Source organism: Rhinolophus ferrumequinum, chromosome 3 (genome assembly GCF_004115265.2).
Source record: "Rhinolophus ferrumequinum isolate MPI-CBG mRhiFer1 chromosome 3, mRhiFer1_v1.p, whole genome shotgun sequence".
NCBI lineage: Eukaryota > Metazoa > Chordata > Mammalia > Chiroptera > Rhinolophidae > Rhinolophus > Rhinolophus ferrumequinum.
Window position 1 is genome coordinate 6422037 of NC_046286.1, and position 24830 is coordinate 6446866.

The 24830-nt window shown below is 40.3% G+C and overlaps 1 protein-coding gene and 1 long non-coding RNA gene across 3 annotated transcripts in view; one reads left to right on the forward strand and one right to left on the reverse strand.

Annotated features, from left to right (window-relative positions):
- The window catches only part of STK38 (serine/threonine kinase 38), a 38724-nt gene extending 28861 nt beyond the window's left edge, over positions 1-9863 (reverse strand). The window contains exons 1-2 of one of the 2 annotated variants that reach the window (XM_033101515.1): positions 9580-9863; positions 5389-5521 (exon numbers count right to left, since the gene is read on the reverse strand). In XM_033101515.1, the coding sequence (XP_032957406.1) occupies positions 5389-5519 (131 nt within the window). In that variant the 5' untranslated portion in view covers positions 5520-5521; positions 9580-9863. Of the gene's footprint in view, positions 1-5388; positions 5525-9579 lie in introns of both variants that reach the window. The other variant, XM_033101509.1, reaches the window with a different exon arrangement.
- A 25-nt stretch (positions 9864-9888) lies between these two features.
- LOC117019583 (uncharacterized) lies at positions 9889-22398 on the forward strand. The gene is made up of 3 exons (XR_004422526.1): positions 9889-9967; positions 11519-11570; positions 21851-22398. It is a non-coding gene; the product is annotated as an uncharacterized LOC117019583 (long non-coding RNA).
- Positions 22399-24830: the final 2432 nt, after the last annotated feature.

Here is a 24830-nt window from a genome sequence, read left to right on the forward strand (position 1 = left end):
GGTCTAGACTTACCCATTCCTGGGGCTTAAATAAAACTGACACTTGCTCAATAATTACGGATTGCAACTCACTACCAGATCAGTTAGGAAAACCTGGGTAAGAACATCTGAGAGGAGTAGCAGAGCATGCTGTTCTCAGGGTAAAATGTGGGAAAGTTCTTATTTGATTTTGGGGTGGGGTAGAGGGAGAAGCAGACCTATTAAATTAGACATATTATTGCCTATTAAATTAGGTTTTTGTGGCTTTAGTCCAGCAAAATAGCTGGACTAAACATCACAGAAGAGTTGTAAGAGGAAGTGCCAGTTTCCTCAGTTTTGATTTCACACTGCTATAAATTATCCAAACCATTAATTTTTAATGAATAACTAGGCAATTATCAATACCTACTGGGTTCCTAGGAACACATAAGAGAGAAAACAGGAAAATTGCTATTCTTAGAGAAGCTTACCATACAGTCCACTATCAAAGGCAAAACACAAGTAAAGAGGACGAACTTGCCCTCATGAATGGATTCAGCTTATAGTCTACTACTAGTAGCACTAACGGGAGACCATCAGACAGGCGGGAGACCATCAGACAGGCGGGACACCATCACACACGAGGGAGACCATCAGACAGGCAGGAGACCATCACACAGGCAGGAGACATCACACAGACGGGACACCCTCACACAGGCGGGACACCCTCAGACAGGCGGGAGACCATCAGACAGGCGGGAAACCATCACACAGGCAGGAGACCATCACACAGGCGGGAGACCATCACACAGGCGGGAGACCATCACACAGGCATTCTGCAACACTCGATGATGGGCTATCCTCAGGGTTTCATTGTTTTGAATCCAATCTGTAGAACTTGCTGTAGTATTCCTATGAAACTGCCCAATGTTCTCATATTCCACCTTTACACAGCAAACAATTTTCAAATGATTATTCTTTCTTCTACTTCTAAGCTTTGGTCTCATCTCCCACTACATAAATCCTTTGTTTCAACTGTAACCTACCATAAATGTAATCTACTATCAATGGAAGAGTGAGAAAGTGACATATAATTGGGAGAAATACCAGATATGTTAAAGGAATTCAGACAAGGCACATTCAAACAAAACGAAAATTTGTATTACAACCTGATCTCAAAATGTACTAGCCCAGTACTTATTATTTCAAACCGCTAGCCATATACTCATAATAAAATGTTTTCTTTATCATCAATTGTCTCACATCATTAAAATTCTGCTTATTTAGCAAGTCTATGTTTCCCCGACAATATCAAAAAGCTTGAGAACCCATATCGAACAGTTCTAATTTTAGAATACTTACTACTGCAATAGCCCCTGTCAATCACTGTTTATCTTTTATAATTTTTTTAATATTCTAGGAATAATAAAACCTAAAATCATGTTATCAAATTGTATCAACAAACTCAAAACCAAATATCAACTCATGCCTAAAAAAGAGGGCGCTAAATGAAAAAGATTAACAAGGAAATGTTGATTCTGAAAAGCTCAAAGTATTTGCTGTTTTTTTAATGAAAAAAAATGGTGATGTGATAACAACAAAAATTACCAAACATTCTAACCCTCTTAAACATCCAACATTTTCTTGTATGTCTCTTTTTCCATGAATTTGGTCTTTAAAAAAAGCAAAACTACCAAAGCTTTCGGAATGTCTTTCCATCTTAAGAATCCAAAATTTTAAAAAGCATTGTTATCAACCCATTTTGATATCAATGGGTGTGCATTCTTAGTGTAAATCACAATGTGACACTTAATAATGTAAATAAACCTATGTATCACCTTATTCTTGGGAAATGTGATATATATCAATAATGAACCATAGGGCAGAGCCAGTAGGATTGAACACCAACTGACTATTAGCAAATAAAACAAATAACTTAATCAACACTCATAAGCATTTACTTTGTAACTATAACATCAGAAGTTCTAATTTCAAGAGAGTATTTGTATTTGAAGATAACTATCTCCAACAGGTGTCACATGGCTAACGATATACTGTGCAAATTTATCTTTGAATTCCCCATGACACTAACAATGGGCAATGTGCAGGCACCAGTCTGTTTGTGAACAACCAGCTATAACATATCTTGCTATTTCACGTACAGATCTTCATATTTAAGGTCAAATCATATATCCCATGTAAATTATAATTTATACCCTCGAGAAAAATGTGGTTGCAAAAATCCTTATCAAAATATTAATATATTGAATCAGCAATATATAAAAAGAATAATACATTATGACCAAGAGGGTTTTACCTCAGGAATGCAAGATTAGTTTAATATTCAACAATTAGTCCATGCCATTCACCATATTAAAAAATTGAGGAAAACAATATAATTTCAAAGATGCAGAAAAAGCAGTTGATGAAATTTAACACCCACTCATGATTGGAAAAAAAAACACTCTCAGGCAAATATGAACATAAGGAAACTTCCCCAACCTACAAAAGGCATCTTTGAATAACCTACAGCTAACATCATAACTAACAATGAAATAGTAAGTGCTTTTCCCCTTAGGCAAATTGGGAACAAAGATGCCTATTCTCACTACTTATATTCAACACTGAACCGAAAATCCAAGCCAATGCAATAAGGCAAGAATAAGAAACAAATACAGATTGTAAAGAAGTAAAACTCTCTACTTGAATATGACATGATTGTTTACATAGGAAATCCTAAGGAACCTACAAAAATAAACTACTAGAATAATTAGCAAGTTACAGAACATAAGGACAATATACAAAATTCAGTTATATTTCTATATGCTACCGCAAACAACAGGAAAATGAAATTTTAAATACCCACTTACAATAGCATCAAAAAATTCCAAAACACTAGGAATGGATGAAGACACATAAGACTTCCATGCTAAAAACTACAAAACACTGCTGACAAAAATTAAAGCCCTAACAAAATGGAGAGATATACCAGGTTCATGCAACAGAAGATTCAATATTGCTAAGATGTCAATTCTCCCCCAAAATGATCTACAGATTCAGTACAATTACAATTATAATTACATCAAGCTTTTCTGTAGGAACCTGACAAATTGATTCTAAAATTTATATGGAAATATGAAGAACCTAAAATATCCAAAGCAATCCTGAAAAACAGAAGAATAAAAAGCACAAAGTTGAGGACTTACACTACTTGACTTCAAAACTTACCATAAAGCTACAGTAATAAAGACCGTGTGGTACTGGCACAGGGACAAACAGATCAATGAAACAGAATAGAGAGCCCATAAATACTTATATGGTATTTAACTTTCAACAAAAGTGTCAAAGCAATCTAATGGGGGAAAAATATTTACAACAAATGGAGCTAAAATAACTGGATACCTATAAGGAAAAAAAAATCTCAACCCCCATCTCATACCACACATACTTATTAACTCAAGATAAGTCACAGAACTAAATATAAAAACTAAATCTATAAAACTTCCAGAAGAAGACATAAGAGAATATCTTTAAAACTTGGAAGCAGGCAAAGGTTTCTTAGAGGCCACAGACTGCAATAACTATAAAAGAAAAAAATGCCAAATTAGATTTCACCACAATTTAAATGTCTGCTCATCTAAAGACATTGTAAAAAAAAAATGAACAGGAAAGCCACAGACTGACAGAAACTATTTGTAAAACATATATATGACAAAGGACCAGTATCTAGGATATATAAAGAACTCCTACAACTCATGTCAAAAAATTTGAACAAACACTTCACAAAGGAAAATATACAAATGGCCAAAAGCATATAAAAAATGTTCAACATCATTAATCATCAGGGAAATGCAAATTAAAACGACAGTGAGATACCACTGAACATCCACAAGAACAACTAAAGTTAAAAGACTGACAACACAAATGTTAGCAAAAAATGTAAAGCAACTGGAACTCTCATACATTGTTGGTAATATTTTGGAAAAAGAACTAGCAATTTCTTACAAAACTAAATATATACCTATATATATTTATGACCCAGCAGTTCCACTCCTAAATATTTACCCAAGAACTGAAAACAAATGTTCACAAAAAGATCTACATACAAATGCTCATAGAAACTTATTGAAAATAGCCAAAAATTTTAAAAGCCCAGATGTTTATTAACAGAAGACCGTATAAACAAACGGAGGTATAGTCAGAAAACAGAATGGTACTCAGCAATATAAAGGAACAAAGTATTGATAAAATACCAAGACGGTTGTACCTTGAAAACATTAGGCTGAGTAAAAGATGCCTTACTGAAATGAGTGCTTACTATATGAATCCGTTTACATGTTCCATTTGTATGAAACAGGCAAAACCAATCGATGGTAAAAAGAAAATCACAACAGTGGTTGCCTGGGATTGAAGGAGTGTTTCCAGGAACGAAAGAACTTGCTGGGATATTTTATGTCTTAATAGGAGTTTAAGTTATACAGGTGCACACTTTGTCAAAACTCATCGAATGGTCACCCTTAAGGTTGTGCATTTCACTGTACACAAATTTTACACTCCCTTAAAGAAAACCACATACATACTGGAACTCTAGTTTGTTATACAAGCAGAAGTATTCAGAAGTAAAATATACTAACATCTGCAACATACTATGAAGTACAGCAAAAAATTAAGATAGATTAATGAATGGATAGAAGAATGGATATGTGACAAAACAACGAATGATAACTGCAGAATCTAGATGATGTATTAGGTTGGGGCAAAAGTAATTGCGGTTTAAAAGGTCAAGAATTGCAAAAACCAATTAGTTTTACACCAACCTAATATATATGGGTATAGGCTGTACACAATTCTTTCCATTTTTCTGCATTTTTGAATATTTTCATAAGTTGGAAAAAAATTTTAATTATGAGTTATGACATGAATGGTATTAATAGCTGCTACTACCGCCATTAACTAAGTGATTACTATGTGTGAAGAACTATGGTGGGTACTCATACGTGTTGTGTCTAATCGCCACAGCAATCCTGCAAGGCAAGAGGTATTATCCCCATTTTCCAGATGGGGAAACTGATACACAGAAAGATTAAAAACTTGTTACAGCCTCATAGAGCTACTAAATGTTAGAGGCACGATTCTAAACCCAAATCTGATTACATAAGGGCTGTTCTTTCCATTACAAACACTGCCTTGATAAACTCAGGATTTGGCCCAATTAATTTTTCTATACTATCATAAAATTTTGTGTTATCGACTTAGTAGAAATAAGTGGACTTTGGGAATCAATGACACTGTCATTCCATTGTAATGGGATAGTCTATAACGTGGCTGCCATTATTCTTATCTCCTATCAATGATATTATGAATGTCTTTTACGATAACAGACATAAATGTCAAAACCATGACACAATTTTCTCAAACAAAATTCTTTACCTCATTTCTCGTTCTTCATGTTGAGCGATAAGGTTGCTATAAAAATTCTCCAGTGTCACTTTGGTCATTGTCACCCTTTCCTTGGTGTGATTACTCATGGAGGAGCAAGGTGTCGAGCCTGTCATTGCCATGGCTGCTAGATACAAAGAAAAGAAGTCATATTAGTTTTGGAGTTAGAATACACCAATTACGTGTGCCCCTACCCTACTGGTAGGAATGTAAATTGGTACAACTCTTCCGGAGGATAAACAAGTAATATTTAACAAATGCCAGATAAACAGAATACTTGGTGAAAATAAGTATATATTAATGTACTATGACTCCGAAATCCCATCCTTAGGTAAAAGGCCTAGAGTAACTGTCACACAGACTCTTAAGGGGACATGCAGAAGGATGTGCATTACAGAGGATGTTCATCATGCCATCATTTGTGTTATGAGAAGTTGGAGGCAATTCAGTAAGAAAATAAATAAAAATGCTGTGAATGCATACAAAGAAATACCATGCAGCAGTCAGGAGCAAATCTACCTGTACCTAAAAGTGACATGAATATATCTTTAAAACAGTGTTGTATGTTTTAAAAGGAAGAAAACATGATCACAATACCATATGTGGAAATTAAGACTACATAATATAGACACAGTATAATTCTTTGCCATCTAGAAATCTCCTCTGGACCTATAAGGATTCATACACAAGAGGCTTCAATGCAGCACTGTAAACAAAGGAAAACTAGAAATAACTTGAATATGCACAACAGAACTCGTTATGGAAAAGTCTTATAATGAATTATATGCAGACAATGAAAATTTGTTCAAATGTCTAATGTCAGGGGAAATGTTTCCAACCCAAGTGAAAAGAACAGGTTACAAAACAGAACGTATACCATGAGCTAAATTTTATTTGTGTGTTTACTACACGTGCACAGAATTATTAGAAATACATACATAAAAATGTTATTAGCGTCTTAACTCTAGGCAGTAAAAATACAATAGATCATTTTATTCTTGTTTATGCTTTCCACTTTTTCTATATTTTATTCAATGGGCGTGTACTATTACCATTAAGTTACCAATAACTTTTAAATTTACAATTTCTACAGTTTAAAAAAATTCTATGACTCAAATGTACATCTATATGTATATATATACTCTGATATGTCTTATGGTATTTGATAAATGTTCACTGTCTATTTGAATCTACAAGTCAAAATAAGGACCTATGATGGAAACAATATTACAAAAAAAAAAACCTGAATCATAATTTTAATGATGGAAGATACCTTAAAAATAAGGGACCTTAACTGTCTAGTTTTACAGATGAGAAAACCGATACCGAGAAGCTTTAAATAGCTTATAGAACATTTTTTCCTAAATTTAAATCTCACTTTCCCCAGAAATTTTTGCCAACCTATATTGTGACAGTTTGCCAGATGGCTCACCAGCACTTGACTTGCTCCAGCACTGGCAACAAGGCTCAATATTTTATCCTGTCATGCCTTCCTTCCACGCAACCTTCCTCTAAGTCTGTCTTTTCATCCCAAAATAAAGCTGAGTAAAACTCAGGAGAGGCCAAGATCCATTTTCAAAGACAGTGCATTTTATGAAGTTTTCTGAAGGTTCTCCCCTTAATATATCTCACCTTTTTTGTTTTATAAATTAAACTAAGACTTTTAAGCAATGTGCAAACATTTGTTACTAATAAAACGACTTAACATTAAACAAATTTATAAAGTGGTACTCAGCGAAAAACACAAAGAATAATCCTTTCAGAGCAGAGATTCAAAATCAAGGCTCTACTTCAGAGTCAAACATTTTGATTTATGATGTGCCAAAATGATCAGTAATCACAAATTCAAGACATTTAATTCAGCTCTACCTTACTATAAAATGCTATTTTTTATGGAAAGTTTCTGCTAATACCAAAACAAACGCAAGTGTTTTTAGGATATCAGAATTAAAAAAAAAAAAAAAAACCACAAACCCCTCTGTTTGGTTTATAAAGCTTGGGTGTGGTTCCTTATTTGTCAGCCCTTACCCCTCCACCCACAATGAAAACCACATGCACTCGAAGGTTAGTGAAGAAATTTTAAAACCAGATTTAAAAACAACTCTGAAGCAAGTGAGCACTTTGTACTCCTCCCTTGTCTGAAAATTTCTGGAGACCCTTTATATATTTTAACAACTTAAATCACTTCCACTTAAAAATACAACAACTAGAGAGAGTTTAAGCCTGAGACAAACAGTACCTTCTGTAGAATAGGCGGTTAATAAACGTAAGTTGAGCAAGTTAATGATTTTTCAGTTGCCAATAAAGCTAAAAGAACAAAATTACATTTACATTGATGGCTATATAAAACTGGGGGGGAGGAAGTTTGACCCATTTGAGTCACTGGCATGACTTACTCAACTTTTAAAAAGATCAACAACAGGCAATTCAGTGCACTCAAAGATGCTCATACAGTAGGCCAACCAATTGTCTAGCACAATGGTTTTCAGCCCTCACACACAGTCTCTAATGTAAGGCAAAGGTTGCGCTGGCCTTCCCTTTTAACCTTTCTTCAAAACTTCCTCCTCCACCTCTTCCTTCACTCATAAAACAGTTAGCCTAATTCTAATAACCTTTCATCAAAAGATACAATTACTCCTGCCATATAGCAATTTCCTTACTGGGCCAACCAAGCACTTTTTTATAAGACAGGGCTTTCCCTCATGTTTTTGATCATTCAAGCCTTCGTGCCCTGACCTACAGGCCATCGGAAGCCCTGGTCCTGTTGGTTTCATCCTCCATCTCTGCAGAACTAGGGAATACTAGGTAGGTGAGAAATTTTTAAAAGTTTAAAAAATTTAACGAAAGAATGTGATCCTAATAAGTCACGGGTGGGTACAGCAATCATAAAAGGAGATCAAATGAAAACCATTGTTTTATTTAATCTACATAGTTGTGCCTGGTTGGCTGATTTTACAATGGTACTGTGTTATCTCTATAAATACCCCCTCTCTCACCAATTCTTTATTTCTTTCTTTGTGACTGACAATCTAATTATCTTTCATTTGGACAATGCAACAGTGGGGCTAAGACTTTTCCTTCAGAGTCACCTATCTAATTTCTTCTATTAAACTGTAAGCCACTGGAAAGCAAGCACCTTGTCTTAGACTCCTTGTTATATCCTTCCCCATCTCATGCACAAGGCTAGGCGATTAGCGAGCACCTTATAAAAGGTTTACAAGGAAAACACTCATTGTGTATGACCATTACTAGGAGTTCAGAATATGTATGTGTGATGGGGACACGCTTGGGACATGGAATGGTTTTCTATACGGGGCTGCAGGGCAGCGTTCTCCTCCTCTGAGGAAGGTAATGGCTAATGTTTGGGGTGGGAGCCTGTTACTGCGGTGGTTTGATGTTCAGGGCAACCACATCTACTGCCTGGCTAATTCTAACTCAGAACCAAGGTGAGCTGAAAGGGACGGGAAGCACCGGGTCTCCGCCACGCCAACCTCCCTCTGCACACTTCACAAAGAAGTTTCTCTTTGTGTCTTTTAGTCAATTCAAAGTGCAACTGGGAGATCTGATATCTCCACCAGCCTTCTGCACACTTTCTGACCCAGACTTTCCTCTAAGTCCTTAGTGACTTTCTTTTTCCACTCTCTTCTTCACAAAAAGGGGGGGTTGGGGGTCTTCACTATATTTTCCTGTGATTTTAAGTTATCTGAAGCCCAGCACCCTAAGACTACCCATGGGGAAGGTAGCAGACTCAAAGTTACCACACCCCAAGGTGGGCTTTCGACATCTCTGCCTCACACAACAGCTCTCAGGTTCTTAGACCCCAGAAAAAAAGAAAAGGAGGTGAAAATTGGAAAGGAGCGGGATCCAGAAGGGGACTGACTGGAGGCAGAGGGCAGACAAAGCTGGCAACACGCAAAGGAGAGAGCCTGGCTCCCCACCCCAACTGCACACGAAGAAAGAGAAAGGACGGGGTGGGGGGCCTGGGGCTGACAGACTATGGAGAGCACCGACGAGGAGACCGGGAGGAGGGGGGCTGTCAGAAAGCTGAAGAGAGCGGCTGAGGGACCGAGAGGCAGGGCTAGAAAGAGGGCGCAGTCGGGAAGGAGAGAGTCCCCAAAGAGTCGGGGGCAGCGGAGATGAAGGGAAAAGCCCGGGATGGACTGAAGGCAGCAGGACACTCACCAGACCCCCGAGGGAGGCAGGGCAGGGGGCGGCGGACAGCCGCAGACGCCGGCCGGGCCAGCGGTCTCAACGTGCGGACAGGCGAAGCCCCAGCGGCAGCAGCCGACCGGCCAGACGAGAGGAGGGGACGGGTGAGGGGTTCTGAGGTAGGGACGAGGGGCGGTTGCGGGTGAGGACAACAGGAAGAGTCCCAACTGCCGGAAAAGACGGCAGCGCGGAGGGGCCAAGGCAGCCGTGTTCCCCGCGGCGGAGAGGGACTGGCGCGGCGGCCCGGGGCCGAGACTGCGCAAGCGTGACTTCCCGGAGACGCGGCGGGGACTTCGGGACTGCGCGTGCGCGGCTGCGCCCCACCTCCCTCCACTCCTCCGGGTTTTACCAGAGCTGAGAGGTGAGGGCAGAAATGTGGGGTGTGGGGCGGTCCCGGAGTGGGCTGGGCTGCAGGAGTTCCCTTTGTGTTTTGTGCTTTTTGCTTTTTGTTTTGAAATAATTACATACTCACAAAAAGTTGCCAAATTAGTACGAAGAGGTCCCGTATACCCATCACCGACCCAACTTCCCTCAACATCTTACATAACTATACTACATTATCGACACCAGGAAACTGACATTGGCACAGGGCAATTAACTAGACCGATGCAATTAACTAGATTACAGCCCTTACTCGGATTTATCCAGTTCAGCATACACTCATTTGTGCCTGTATATGAGCGCGTGCCCGCTCTCAACTGTAGTTCTGTGAAATTTTACAATTTTTGTAGTCGTCGTCCTCCGCCCCTCCCTTGATTTTCAAACTTTGGAGCGCTAGGTCGGCTGGAGCCCTTGGCCCCATCTACTCTTCCTTTAAGTAATGATTAACATGCCTTACATTGGGATCTGGCGAGGTCTCCTAGGTTTGGACATGGGCCACTGGGTGAGCGTTCTAGTGTGCACAGATGAACCTGCTTTTCACCGCTTCCCAACCCCTCAGTCTGTACCATCCCTTGGGATAAAGAGGTCCCAAGTTTACTAGCCTTTGGGCAGTCACTCATTCCTCGAGAAAGGAGCACAGTGCCCTTGACCAGAAAGCGTCGGGCTCCTGGAAACAAAGATAGACCCTGCCTGCCTTCAAAGTGGCCAGCTAGAGAGCGGAAGAAGCAGGTGTGCAAGTCGTTCATTAGGCTGTTTTGTGATATTAAGGTGCCTCTCTCTCTTGTGTAACTGTTTGTAAGACCATAGGTCTTGGTTTTATCCTTCAAGCTTGGGGGTCCCAGGCTTTGTTTCCTTAATGGTCTTGAAAACATAGGCCTTCCTTGACTGCTTTCATCTTTCTACACTTCAAAGCCCAGTTTACTTTGTCTGAGCCTCATACAAAAACTACTTCACCGTTCATTCTGTCTGTCCAGAGGCCCTTCTCCCCCAATGCCTTTTGTTGAAGTCCTAGCCAACCTTAAGGACGTCATAACAGTGCGAGATGTTTGCATAGTGCTTTGCACCTTACAAACCGCCTTCACTCATTTTTATCTCAGTTGATCCTCTCAGCTCTAGCAGGTTACGTACTAGGATGAGGTGGGGTTTTTTAGGTTATTTTTTTCCCCATTTAATTTTTATAATTTATTTTAAAATTATACTTGACATGTTAGTTTCAGGTGTACAACATTGTGGTTGGACATTTATATACCTTCAAAGTGATACTACAGTAAGTCTAGTAACTATCCCCCTAGTTTTTACAATATTATTGACTATATTCCCTATGCTGTACATTACAGTCCCATGACTTATTTTATAACTGGCAGGTTGAACTTCTTAACCCCTTTCACCTTTTTGCCCAATCCCCACCCCCTTCCACTCTAGCAACCATCAGTTTGTGCTCTGTATCTACGGGTTTGTTCATTTGTTTTGTTTTTTAGATTCCACATGTAAGTGAAATCATACAGTATTTGTTTTTCTCTGTTCAATTTAGGATGAGGTTTTACAGATGAAGGAACCAAAGTGATGTGCCTGAATTCTCACAGGTAGTAATTTAAGTAGCAAAGCAGAGAACCCCATTTTCTGACTGCAAATGCAATTTTCTTTCTGCTTTCCCTTTTCCTTCCTCTAAAGCCCAAGTCAAACCTTATCTTCTCCTTGGAGCCTTCCCAGTTTCAGGAAAGAGATTTCGTTCTCTGCTTTCTATATTCCTATATTCATTTATCTGTACCCCCATTCTAATTAATAACTACTAAAGTCTTTCTCAAAATAGCCCAGGCAGAACATGCTGCTCTCTGCATGGACCCAAACAATGTCATTTTACCATGATTCCAATAAGTATAGTGGACATTTGTCATTCTTTTTGACCACCTGAATCCCTTTCATGTGTTTCCTACTTCTCACTACAAAACTGAAAATTCCAGGTATGTTCTCGCCTTGACTCCCTCGCACCTGGAGAGTGGGCATAAAACCTAAGTGCCACCAATCACTTTCACCCACCCCAGACTGTGAGTTGAAGCCTAAGACCTGACCATACACTTGTAGGACTTGAACTCATTTGGCTTCACTCTAGTACTGGTGTTGTCAGATCCTGCCTTTATTTTAAGTGTTGATATTTTGTTCATCATCGTGTTTTTTTTATTTTTATTTTTTTAAATATTGCATTAAAATATCACCTTTATTACTGAGTTATTTGCCGCCTTCATAAATCTTGTACCAGGGCAAGTTTCCAGCTCTCCTCAACCTACCTACTTCAGGCCCTGGAAACCCACTCTGAATCCTTTCTGGAGAGAGTGGTGGATATTCCATATAGTAGTCGCTAAAGACCTCCACAGAGGTCTCAATGACCAGAATTGCATCACATGGCCACCCTTCCTGGGAAAGCAAGTACTCAGCTTTTATGCTCTGTAATGAAGGCAGACAAGAAAGAAAGGGGTTGAGAATGAATATTGGGTTGTCCAGCCAATAACGTTTGACATCGTAGTATACATTACTTTGCTGTTCTCTTTTCATCTAACTTGCTAATCTAAATGGAGAATTGACATGTAGCAGGACCGTTATTAATTGACTTCTGGTTAATGGGAACACTGAACAGAGTCAATTCCCTTATATTTCTGTATTGCCAACCTATATGGTCACACTTGGCCAGATAAGTTTGTTAACCCTTTTATGAGTGGAGGAAGTCAAGGAGGTGAGTGTCTTGCTCACCTCACCCTATATTTTCTCTGCCATCATATAATTGTAATATAATTCACCTAATCCAAGCTTCTCAGTGTTATAGCAGATTTCTCTAAAATCTCTTGGGGAAAAAAAACAAAACTTTTTTATAGTATACTAAGTTATTCTTCCCCCATGGGACTTGAGTTCCTTGATTTCAATATTAGCACCTTTTTGTCTTGCTCTTTTCCCCAGTTTCAGACCCACTAGCCTTTCCCTTCTCTTTAAACATTGCCCCAAAGTGTTCTTTGTCCCAAGGGAATCGCTTGCTTCTCCTCCATCATGCTGACCTTTGACTGCTTCGCCAGCTGAAGCTCAGTCTATCAGCAAAGACCACAACCCTCTAAAGGACAGGCAGTATGTGTCCCACCTACTGGGGCAATGACATCAGTTGTCTCTGAATATTCCTTCCATAAGAGGCTGGGAACTGAGTTTGGTGTCTGCTACCCCAGTGCTTCTCAGACTTTAACGTGCACACAATTTCCCTGGAATTCAGTTAAAAATACAGATTCTGATCCAAAAGGTCTGGATAGAGCTGAGATTATACATATCAAACAAGCTCCCAGGTGATGCTAATTCTGCTTGCTGGTCCACGTACCACACTTGGAGTAGCAAGGGACTGGAACATATTTCTAAGTGTAAAATAAGAAGGAGAAAGTGCCCTCGATCCAGCAGCCCTGGGTCCCTACCAGCACGAGACTCTGGTAAGGCAAGTGAGGCACCTAGGGCACAAAATTGAAGGAGGCACTGGAGCTCAAGTGCAGCCCCTGCTCTTGACAGTGAGTGCCTCACACTGTGCATCCCAGGCACCTCACTTTCCCCTCCTAGTGCCTACCTTGGTCTTAATACCAAGTAACATTTTGGTCGGTTATGCCTCCAGACTATGTTCTGATATACCCATAAACGCATATGAGATCCTATTGTATATGATCATGTTATAAGTGATTATACCTACCATATTACATGCACAGTATTGTACTCTTATTATTTATCCCTTTATATCTAAGTTATGCTTTTTTTAAATCCTCGAACTCTGACACTTTAATCTCAATAAGTTCATTTAATTCCTGTTCCTCTAAAATGTGCATAAATTGCTTTCTCTTAGTGGAAGAATTATGAATGGTTCTTATTTTCTTCTTTATACTTTTCTGTACTTTCCACATTTTCCACATTGAACCCACATAACTTTGAATTTTGTGATTTGTTATCAAAGTAATACACGTATGGATTTGAGAAAGACCAAACCATCTACAAGACTTAACAATGATAAACAGCACTGCTTTGCCCCACCCATCCCACCGGATTCACTCAGCTGAAGCAGCTGCTTTCAATGCTTTTAGTTCTTTCTTCTGCCATTTACCTTCTTGTTTCTAAATGACATTGCTACTTCTTAAATGTTCGGTTTTAGATATTTTTTAATTTCCTCAATGAAGATGAGGATTTAACTCACACCACAACTTCCACATAACTTCTATGACCACCTTTCTCCTTAAATCAGTATTCAGTGTTTACAACTAAGCCAAGTGGGGCAGAAAAATTACTGTCTTCTTGTACCATTTGTTTTGTTTTTCCTGTAGTTCACAATTCCTTTGGTTTTTCTTCCCTTGCATAGTTTTGTTTGAAAATATCTATCACTGATTTCTCTGCAAGCTTTATGCCAAAACTGGAAAACTTTTCTCAGATTATGGTCAAACTCACAGTCTCCATGTTTTTTTCCAGGGTCATCTTTTCTGGAGCCCTCTGTATTTGTTAGGGTTCTCCAAAGAAACAGAACCGATAGGAGATACAGATATGGACAGAGGGTGAGAGAGAGAAAAAAACTGATTTATTTTAAGGAACTGGCTCACACGATTGTGGAGGCTGGCAAGTCCAAAATTTGTAAAGCAGGCTGGCAGCCTGGAAACTCAGGCAATTTCTGTGTTGCCGTCTTGAGGCAGAATTCCTTCTTCCTTGGGAAACCTCAGCCTTTGCTCTTAAGGCCTTCAACTGATTAGATGAGGCCCACCCACATTATAAAAGTCAAGTGATTGTAAGTCAATTTAAAGTCAAGTGATTGTAAATGTTAATCACATCTAAAATATACCTTTACCACAACATCTAGACTAGTGTTTAACCAAACTGGGCACCATAGCCTAGCCCAGTTGACATATAAAATTAACCATCACACTCTTCATCCTTCTAAGAAATTTCTCTTCTCCATGGTTTTTTTTCTTTAGTGTCCCCTTCCCACTTAATTTCATAGCCCTCCCTTTAAATATCAATCATAGCTTTCAGTAAATATTTTCCAGGTGAATAAAGACAACCTGTCAGGGAATTGTGCTGGGGTAGACAAAGTGAACGGGAGTCAGTGGGTACCTTCTCCACCCCCATACAGCTGCCTTCTCAACTCCATTTCTTTCCCACACTCCTAGGAGAGCAGGATGGAGAGTGCAGAACTCAGAGAGTACATGCTCTAGGGTGACTGCCAATAACCATGCCTGGCCGGGAGAAGGAGAATTTATTTGCAGCACCAGTCTTTCAGGGAAGCATTAGAATAATTAGCCAGGTCTGCAACAGCTATCTGATCATTTTTATCCTAATGCTTAGGCTACAAACCTGAAAACCTCAAAGTAAAGAAAGTACTGAATGGAAAGACAGCTTTTCATATTGTTCCTTGGTTTCAGACTTACAGATATGACAACACATTGTACAATGAGGGTTCTTATCATATGGTTTTGCCTGCTTAGAGATTTTTATTTTCTTTGAATGCTTAATGATAGGGCCAAAGTAATAGAGACGTCTTAAGAAATACAGATTTTAAATTAATTTTTTCCAAATGACTCTGTGTTTGTGTGTAGGGGGGGCAGTGTGTCATGATGAGTCAGTGTTTCTTTGGGAATTGAAGGGAGAAAATCTCAGAAACTAATGAAGGATGTGAAGTATGGCAGATCTAGCACCCAAATCATGCATCAGCTTTTCCCACCTACCTGTTTGGGAGTGAAAATATTAAGAGGGAGGAAACTATACAAACCTTATGGAGCAAGGAGAAAAAGAGAACTGTATTTTCTGTAAAGCAGAATGACAAAAAGAATGACAAAAAATTCCCCAAAGCAAAGCTAAATCTGAAAGCCAGAAGTGAAAAGGATGAGACGTCCACTGACGTCTCTGTGCTTGGATGGGAACCTTCCTGTAAGACAAGGGAGTTTCTGAGGCCCCCACTGCCGAAAGGCTGGCTTTCCTTCTGCTGGTGGGATGGAGAGCTGTATGAATCACAAGACTCTCAGGCTCCCTTAGGAATGTGCTAAATCTTCCCATATTTGCAGAGGCCCCAGGACTGTCCTAACTGCCAGCTGAGAGCTGATCTCATATGTTCCCTGAAAATGGAAGCATGCGAATCTTATTTGTTCCTAATAGAGGTAATAAGACACACCAAAGTGTTCCATATTCATAATTTGGGGAAATGCTAAGTAAAGTTATGTGAGTTTTTTATTGCAGGACTTCTCAGGACCTTTAAAAGCATTGTGACTCTCCATCAGGAATGTTTATTATATAGGATCTCCAAAGTTTATTTGAGATGTTTCATGGAGCACTGATTAACATGGACCTAAACTAGCTCTTAGGAACATAGATCTAGAGAGTCACCATCAAGGTGGGTATGTGGTCATAGGCGAAAGTGTCCAAAAAGATCACTGGCTGGTTCTCGTGTAGCTTCACGTCAAAGAAGCAAAAGAAGACCCAACAGCCAGTTATTATCTCCTGGCTTTCAAAAATGATCTCATAAATTTCCCTTTAGTTCTAAATTGCTAACAACTGTTTCAAAATCCAGGGACATCAAATCCAGGGACATCAGAGCTAGTAAAAGGGAACCTAGAGATCACTTCATCTAATCCTTCCATTTTACAAGGGTGAAAACTGGCCTAAGGAGAGAAATTGCTCAGTCACAGGAGAGGAATGGCTGTTACTGCACAATTTTGACAAATCTACCTATAATCAAAAATGAGATCTAAGCCCAACTGACAGCCCGTGTTATCTCAAACGAATCTCAGTATGATAAAATAATCCAGACAGTCACTGGCATTTGAAGAAGCAGGATTTGACCTATGCTTTCAACACCGGATTCTTCATTTATCCCTCAGCCCATAGCCTCATGAGGTCTTCCTTGAAAACTGAATTGTAAGTATCAGACGGTCCATCTCTCTTCAGAAGGGTTTTTATATAGGTTCGCATTATTCAATAAATAGATCGAGGACTATAAAAGGTTCAAAGTGAAAATCTCATGCCTGTCTCCCATGCTTCCGCTTGCCACCTTCCCTCTCTACACAGCCATGGATGTTGGTGTTTTCTGTATCCTTCCAGAGTGCATCATGCAAATATGGATATAGAGACTTATTTTTCTGCCTTACTTACACAAAATCGCATGATGTCTTTTTAGGCAAGACCCTTCCCCATTAGGCCTTAGTTTCCCCATTTTTAAAGAACAAGGATTGTACCAACACTACCCACGGCTCTTGTCTCTGATATTCTCAGATGCTGCAAATGCGTCAAGCCCCCTGCCTTTCACTCTGCCTCTCTTGACAATGTTTGGTCCTTTGGAAAGCACACTTGCATGGCTGGTTTAGTCAGTGACCTCAAATTGAGAGCATTCAGGGTGTGGTTTGTAGACTCTGGTATTTCATGCTTTAAGAAAATCCAGTACACAAATGTCAACATTTCCCAAGCAAATGAGGGAGTGTCTGTTTGTATCACAAATGAGCCTTGCAAAATGATTCACCAAAGACGTCTTTTATGTATTTACATATATTTATTAAATAAGTAATACTTCTACTTGGTACAAAATCAAAAGATATACATTGAAAATGCTCCACCTTGATCCCTGGTCACTGAGCTGTCTTCCCCATAGGTCACTTTTGTCACAAGTTTCTTGTATATCCTTCCATATCTTTTGCATATGCAGACATATCCATATATGGCACTCCAAAATAGCACTCGAAATACACTGTTTTGCACTGTGTACTTTCCACTGAAAAAAGATATCTTGGAAATCCTTCCATAAAAGGACAAATAGAGCTGCCTTATTGTATTTTCTTTTAAGGGTTGTATAAATTTCTAATGATGGACATACCAAAATGAATTTCTCTAAAAGGAGTCACATTTAATAGCAAATTCCATGATCCCATTGACAATCTGATTTAATCCCTGAGTCCTGTTTTCAGTTGCTTTCTATTATAGGAAAAAAGATTCTCCGTACACAGCACTATTGGAGCCGGCATCAGGGCCAGCCTACCACCAACCTGTGCCACACAGAAACACACAAGTGTTTTCATCTCCTAAATATTAATATTAGGGTTGAGTCTCAGACTGCTCCAAGATCCTCAAAGCTTAATCTTCCTAGTTTTTAGGATACGCTTTTCTCCCTCTCCCTCTCCTCACCCCCATTTCACCCCGTCTCTCTCGCCCTCTCTCTCTTTTTCTCCCCACTCCGCCTCATTACTGAAAGCCGAACAGTCTAATGTAGTTTTTTGGGGTTTTTTTAAGCGCCAAGCTTTAGAAAACTGATTCCTTCTCCAAGGCTCTGACTAATCCCCTAAAGATCACTAGCAGCTCTTACCCTGGGTGGTCCCCAGCTCTGCTCTCATAACAATAAAACTCCTCTGCCGTCATACGCACTATGGGCATAGCAAGAACTTTGATGAGAGGCAGGCGATAATTAGGTATTGATCTCCTAGGGGGCTCAGGCAGCCTTCAGGAGCTTCATCATCCATTGGCCACAGGGGAATGTACTATACAAATACTATCATGCTTTTTATGTGTGACAGTGAGAAAGGTTGAGAAGCCCCGATGAGCACCAGGAGAGGAAACGTGGTCCTCGGCACAGGTTGGCACATGGTGTCTTGTCAGTTAGTATATGATTGATGGGTTGTTTGAGTGCTATAATCAGGCACTGTGTACTCAATTAATAGTAGGTATTATGATTATTATGATACCGTCTCACTGTTTCTGTGCCTCAACTCAAAGAAAGAAGACATGACACCCACAGATATTTTATAATCCTAATCTGAGTTGACCTCTTATTTTACCTACTTAAAATATCCGCTTCCCTTAGTATTGTGACATGACATTCTCCTTTTCTTCCTACCTTCTGAGTCTCCTTAGCTGATTCTTCTTCCTCTATGGGTTCTTTAAATGTTGGAGTTTTTCCCAGTTTGGTTCTTCACCCTCTTCTCTCTCCCTGAGCCATGTCAATGCCCCTCGGGACTCCCGAGGCAAACTGTATTCTCATGCACCCCACATTGATGTTTTCAGCCCATATTCCTCCTCTGAGCTCCAGACCCGTGCATCCAACTGCCAACCTGCCAATTCTTCTTGAGGCATCTGCCACCTAGAGGAATGAGAGCTCAAAATAGAAATAAAGGTACCGTTGTGCCAAAACATCTGTTTTTCTTTTATTTGTACCATTCCTTCAAAAAAAGTAATTTGCTAAAAAGAAAAAAGAAAAAAAAAGAAAGGTACTAAAATATAAGGTTTTTCTTGCACATCTGAAATTTGTACCTGTTCTGGTAGCTATTTTAAATCTTTCCTAGCTTCGTCAATTCTTTGATTTTACTAATCTTTTACTAACCTCCCACAGACCCAATTAGCAGACCCATCACCTTCCACTTCACAGAGGCCATTAGGCAGCTCCCTTACCTTCTGCCACCAAATCTACAGACATCTTCATTCTCCCCTTTTTCTCCTCCTCTTTAGGCCAATTTCCTATCTGGGCTTTGGCATGTGTCACTTCCTAATTTCTCAGGGGTCCTTTGCTGCCACTGTCCACGCCCTCCGTCCTCTCTCTTCTACCTGCTCTCTCTACTTGCTGCTTGCTATCAATGTGTGTACAGAGTCAAAGGCTCTGCAACTTAAAAGCCTCGTCCTTTGATCCCATGTCCAGCTCCTGATATAGCTCTTTACCATTCCCTTCACAGTCAAGTTTCATAAAAGAGTTGTCTCTGTTTACCATCTTTATTTCTACACCTCCATGCATCTCAGTCTCCTGCATTTTGCTTTCTTCCCACAATCTGCTGAAAGTATTCTTGACAAAGTCTTCCGTATTCTTTAATCTAATGGTCTTCATGTTGCTTGAGCTGTCTGCAGCATTTGCCGCTATTAAGAAGTCCCTTCTCCTTGTTTCCTTGCTGTTTTCCCATGATAATATTTTGTAAATGGTTCTGGACGGTTCACCGGGTAATTGCCAGCCTAGGGACTGTATTTTCTTTCCACCTTCACAAACACCTAGTCATCTCTAACTTGCTTTTCAAGTCTCGGCTCAGGGCACCTTTCCCTGTCCCCCCAGACCAGTTGACAAGGCTTCTTGTGCTTTGCCTGAGTACTCAGCAATTATCACAGATTACAATTAAATGTGTCAGGGTCATTTCACACTCCCAGCTTTTCTCCTGAGCTGTATCTAATTTCCAGGGACTTCTGTGATGGCGAGCTACAGGAGAGGGTGGCTCTTTGCTCCTGAATATCATCTGTGCTGACCCAGCTGAAATGTCCTAAGAGCGTACCGTCCTCCTGAGTGCTACTTTGAGGGGATCTGAACGCTCCCCTTCATTCTCCTCACACATTTTAACGTTTTCTTATGTTTTTCCAAACTTTACCCGAAGTGATTATTGGAAATGATGAAAGCAGCAGTCCTTGAGGGCGGCCTGATAATGTCCACACAGCCTCTTTGTTTGAAATTTCACCTAACAACCACTGAAGACACCAAAACAGTGACCAGGGCATTCCTCTCATCCCAGTTCCTAACTCCCAGCCCAGAAGTTCAGGTCCAGTTATGGGGCCACAGCACAGGGCCTGCAATACACTAGCTTCTGAGTTCTCCAGTCTCCTTATCAGCCCAGGCACGCTGACCTCATCGGAGGTGCGGTGCATTCTTCCAAGCCTTGAGTGTTGTCTTTGCACCTGGGTCCTTTCTGCTTCCTGCAGGCTCCTGGCTCCTAGCCAGGAAAAGACTCCTTTCTCTTTCAGCTAGGTCCACCCTTCCCTGAGTTGAGACAACAAACATTTAGTACACCCAATGGGGAGGGAGGGGGGAACACCAAGGAGAAAAGAAAGTCCCGGGGACAAAAGCTGTCAAAAGTTAATATTCTGGGCCAGCTCGGTGGCTCAGGCGGTGACAGCTCCATGCTCCTAACTCCGAAGGCTGCCGGTTCCATTCCCACATGGGCCAGTGGGCTCTCAACCACAAGGTTGCCAGTTCAATTCCTCGAGTCCCACAAGGGATGGTGGGCAGCGCCCCCTGCAACTAAGATTGAACACGGCACCTTGAGCTGAGCTGCTGCTGAGCTCCCAGATGGCTCAGTTGGTTGGAGTGCATCCTCTCAACCACAAGGTTGCCTGTTCGACTCCTGCAAGGGATGGTGGGCTGTGCCCCCTGCAACTAGAAAACGGCAACTAGAAAATGGTAAATGGACCTGGAGCTGAGCTGTGCCCTCCACAACTAAGATTGAAAGGACAACAACTTGACTTGGAAAAAAGGCCTGGAAGTACACACTGTTCCCCAATAAAGTCCTGTTCCCCTTCCCCAATAAAATCTTTAAAAAAAAAAAAGTTAATATTCCAAAGTAGTCTCCTGACACAGTACTGTGGATACTGAGAATCTAGGGAAATATGGGTTTGGAGACAATAGATGAATCCAGAACCACCTGATGTCCCTAGTAGATAAATAGGTATAGCAGAAGGGAAAAAAAAATCATTTTTTCAGAGAGTGAGAAAAGAAGGGCTGTTTCATCTTCAGCATTACACAGAGGAATTTCTGGGGGGAAATGTGAAGATTTTGTGATTATTGAATAGCAAAGGGTATGAATCATTTGTAAATATTAAGAATAATAAAACCCACTTGTGCCTAAGCGTAGCTTGCAAGAAAGTTAATAATCACCCACATATCTCTCCTTAACTATCTAATTAATCTAATTACCTACCATCTTTTGACCCTTCTCCTTCCACATATCCCTATTTGTTTATTATCTACATGAAACAACATTGTCACCCCAAACAAAAAGCCCACAGAGAACCAAGAGAAGCCACATGTTTGAGAAACACTCCATTATATTTCATGTAACTGCATTAATAAACCTCTTTTTCTTAGGATCTCAACCCCTGGGAGGAGAATGTAAGATGCAAATGGAAAGCAGTGACCTCACGATTTTCTGCAACTACTGCTGCTTCTTCAATGGGTAGGAAGCCGACCACAGAAGCATCTTGGTTTTGGGGTGTTTTTTTTTTGCCTCTTGCTTTTTGATGGTCCCTTAGGACAGAGCAAAACAACAAGCACAAAAGAGCCTGCCTTCAGGTAACTAAAACTTGACACTACCAGGATGGAGTCTGTCCAGCTGCTTTCTCTCTCACCAAAATGCACCTTGAAATCTGCCTTCCTTTGGTTGATTGAGAATGACTTAAAATAGTTAAATATCATTTCTTCTTATTGACATCTACACGATGGAAATCTGTCCTTGGAGTTCCCTGCAGACAACTTTCTCCCATGATACTCTTTCTATCTGCTTTGTTTTTGGATGCTGTCATGCGAGGTCTCTGGTCCTGTTCTCCACACAAGAACACAGGATATGGTGAGGCCAAAAAGGAACACCAGCAGAGTCATAGATAGGGGATAGGGGAGTCACACCACTATATTCTCACTGGCGGCTGGGTTGGAGATACAGGAAGCAGAAGCCACACGATCTGCAATCCGCCGTCCACTTCTCTGCCAACCAACCAACCCCCGAGATCAGCCACTGCAGTTCTATTAGTGGCTAATGGCTAACTGGTTACAACTGATGGCCAACTAGTCACAGCTGATGGCTATCTACTACCCGAGCCAGCACCTTTCCACGTGAGGTCGAGAGCCTGGAAACTGCTCTCCTGGCTCTGTCCCCACAGATGCTCTGCTTTCTTATTTACTTAGACTTCTCTTTGGAGAGACCAAAATAATTGGACTCCAGGGAGAGCTGAATTGCGGAGCTGAGGCCTAAATGAAATGACAAAATAATTTTTCTCCATATCATGTTTTTATTTCAAAACCCTGCCTAAAAACTGCCTTCTAATTGAAGTATTCTATTTTAAAAATCATCATTATTATTAACAATCACTAATTGAGTACCTGTTCAATGAACGTTGTACTAAGCCTTTCAGCTAGTTCAGGTTCTTCCCATTGATCTGACATCCATGAGAAACAAGAATTGTTCCCCCTGGGCTGGCCCGGTGGCTCAGGCTGTTGGAGCTCCGTGCTCCTAATGCCGAAGGCTGCAGTTTGATTCCCCATGGGCCAGTGGGCTCTCAACCACAAGGTTGCCGGTTCAATTCCTTGACTCCTGCAAGGGATGGTGAGCTGCACCCCCTGCAACTAACAACAGCAACTGGACCTGGAGCTGAGCTGTGCCTTCCACCACTAAGATTGAAAGGACAACAACTTGACTTGGAAAAAGCCCTGGAAGTACACACTGTTCCCCAATAAAGTTCTGTTCCCCTTCCCCAATAAAATCTTTTTTTAAAACAATTGTTACCCCATTTCAGAGATTGGAAAACTGAGTGTCAGAAATAAAGTGCTAATGAAGGGCAGACAGGGAAGCTAATGAAGCCCAAGCCACAGGCCCTCTCTTACACGGGCCCCCTGCTAGGCCCTGCACCTAATTCTGTACCCATAAGCTTTATTCTTCTCCTTAGGGGGAGTTTTCAAAGTTGCATAAGCTTCAGTCCCCACAAAATCTGGATCTGTCCCTGGTGTGGGGCCAGTATTTCAACCCAGAATTACCTGACTTTGAAGTCTATGCTCTTTACACAAAACTGTTGTTCATCACGAAATACAAGAGTCAGAAAACGTGGCTTTTACTCCCTAAATCTGCTGTAACCTTGAACACTCCAATAACCTTAACAATATTACTTGAATCACTTCTTTGGAGAATCAGAGACATATGTCAGCAGACATTCATTTACTATCACGTGTCTCGCAGGATGAGAGAGAAAATGGATGTGAGAGAGTGGTTCAAAGGACAGGCTTTGGAGCTGGCTACCTGGACCGGATCCTGGTCCTCCTACTCCAGCCTGAGCTGTGTATGCTTAGGCAAGTTATTTAACCTCTCTGTGCCAGAATTTCCTCTTCTGAAAAATTAATACAATAATAGTGTCTTTCTCATAGGAGTTTGTGTATGTCTGTGTGTGCATGTATTAAATGAGTTTTAAAAGAGTTTTTCAAACTGCAGGTCAACACCCATTAGTGGGTTATAAAATCAATTCAATGGGTTAACAAGAATTTTTTCTAAAAAATGAAAGAGAACCAGAATACAATCTAACAGAAGATATCAGAATGCATTGCACACAGTCAGGGTAGGTTATTGTTTTCTGAAAGCTTTGTTTCCATTGTATACAGTATGAGAGCATGTCCGGGTATGTATGAGTGTGCTGCATAGCTCTGTAAAATGTATTTCTTATTGTGAGTCACCATCCAAAAGGTTTTCAAACCTCTGAATGAAGACAGGCAAAGTAATTGGAAGTGTGCCAGGTACCCTGTGCGCACTGGTAAACGTGAGTCATTATCACAGTGCCAGACATTCTGGAGTAGCCACAGGTGTGCTTAATGTAGTCCAAATGCTTTATTTCTATTATCCGTTGTCTCATGTTATCCTAGCATTCTTTCAATAATAAATAATTTTATCATGATAAAATCATGCATGGGCAGAGTAGAAAGTTAGAAAACACACATAAGGCAAAAATAAGAAAATATCATCATCCCATTACCAGAGATTACGACTGTTAATATCTTCATGAATATCAATCTGGATCTTTTTCTATACACATACTTTTAACTCAAATAATATCATATCCTTCATATTATTTTATAACCCTTTTTAGGGTCCATAATCTCTTCCTTTTTACTCTTGTAACCTTTCATTTTATTTAATATACAAAACATATACAAAGTTCCCCAAAAATGTCCTTAGAGCAAATTTGTTGAAACTAGTATTGGTGCAGGACTGTTCATTGACCTGGCTGTTCCGGCCCTTAGTGTCTTCTCATCCTTTTGTGATGACACTGACTTTCAGAGAGACCAGGCCAACTGTCCTGTGGAATGTCCC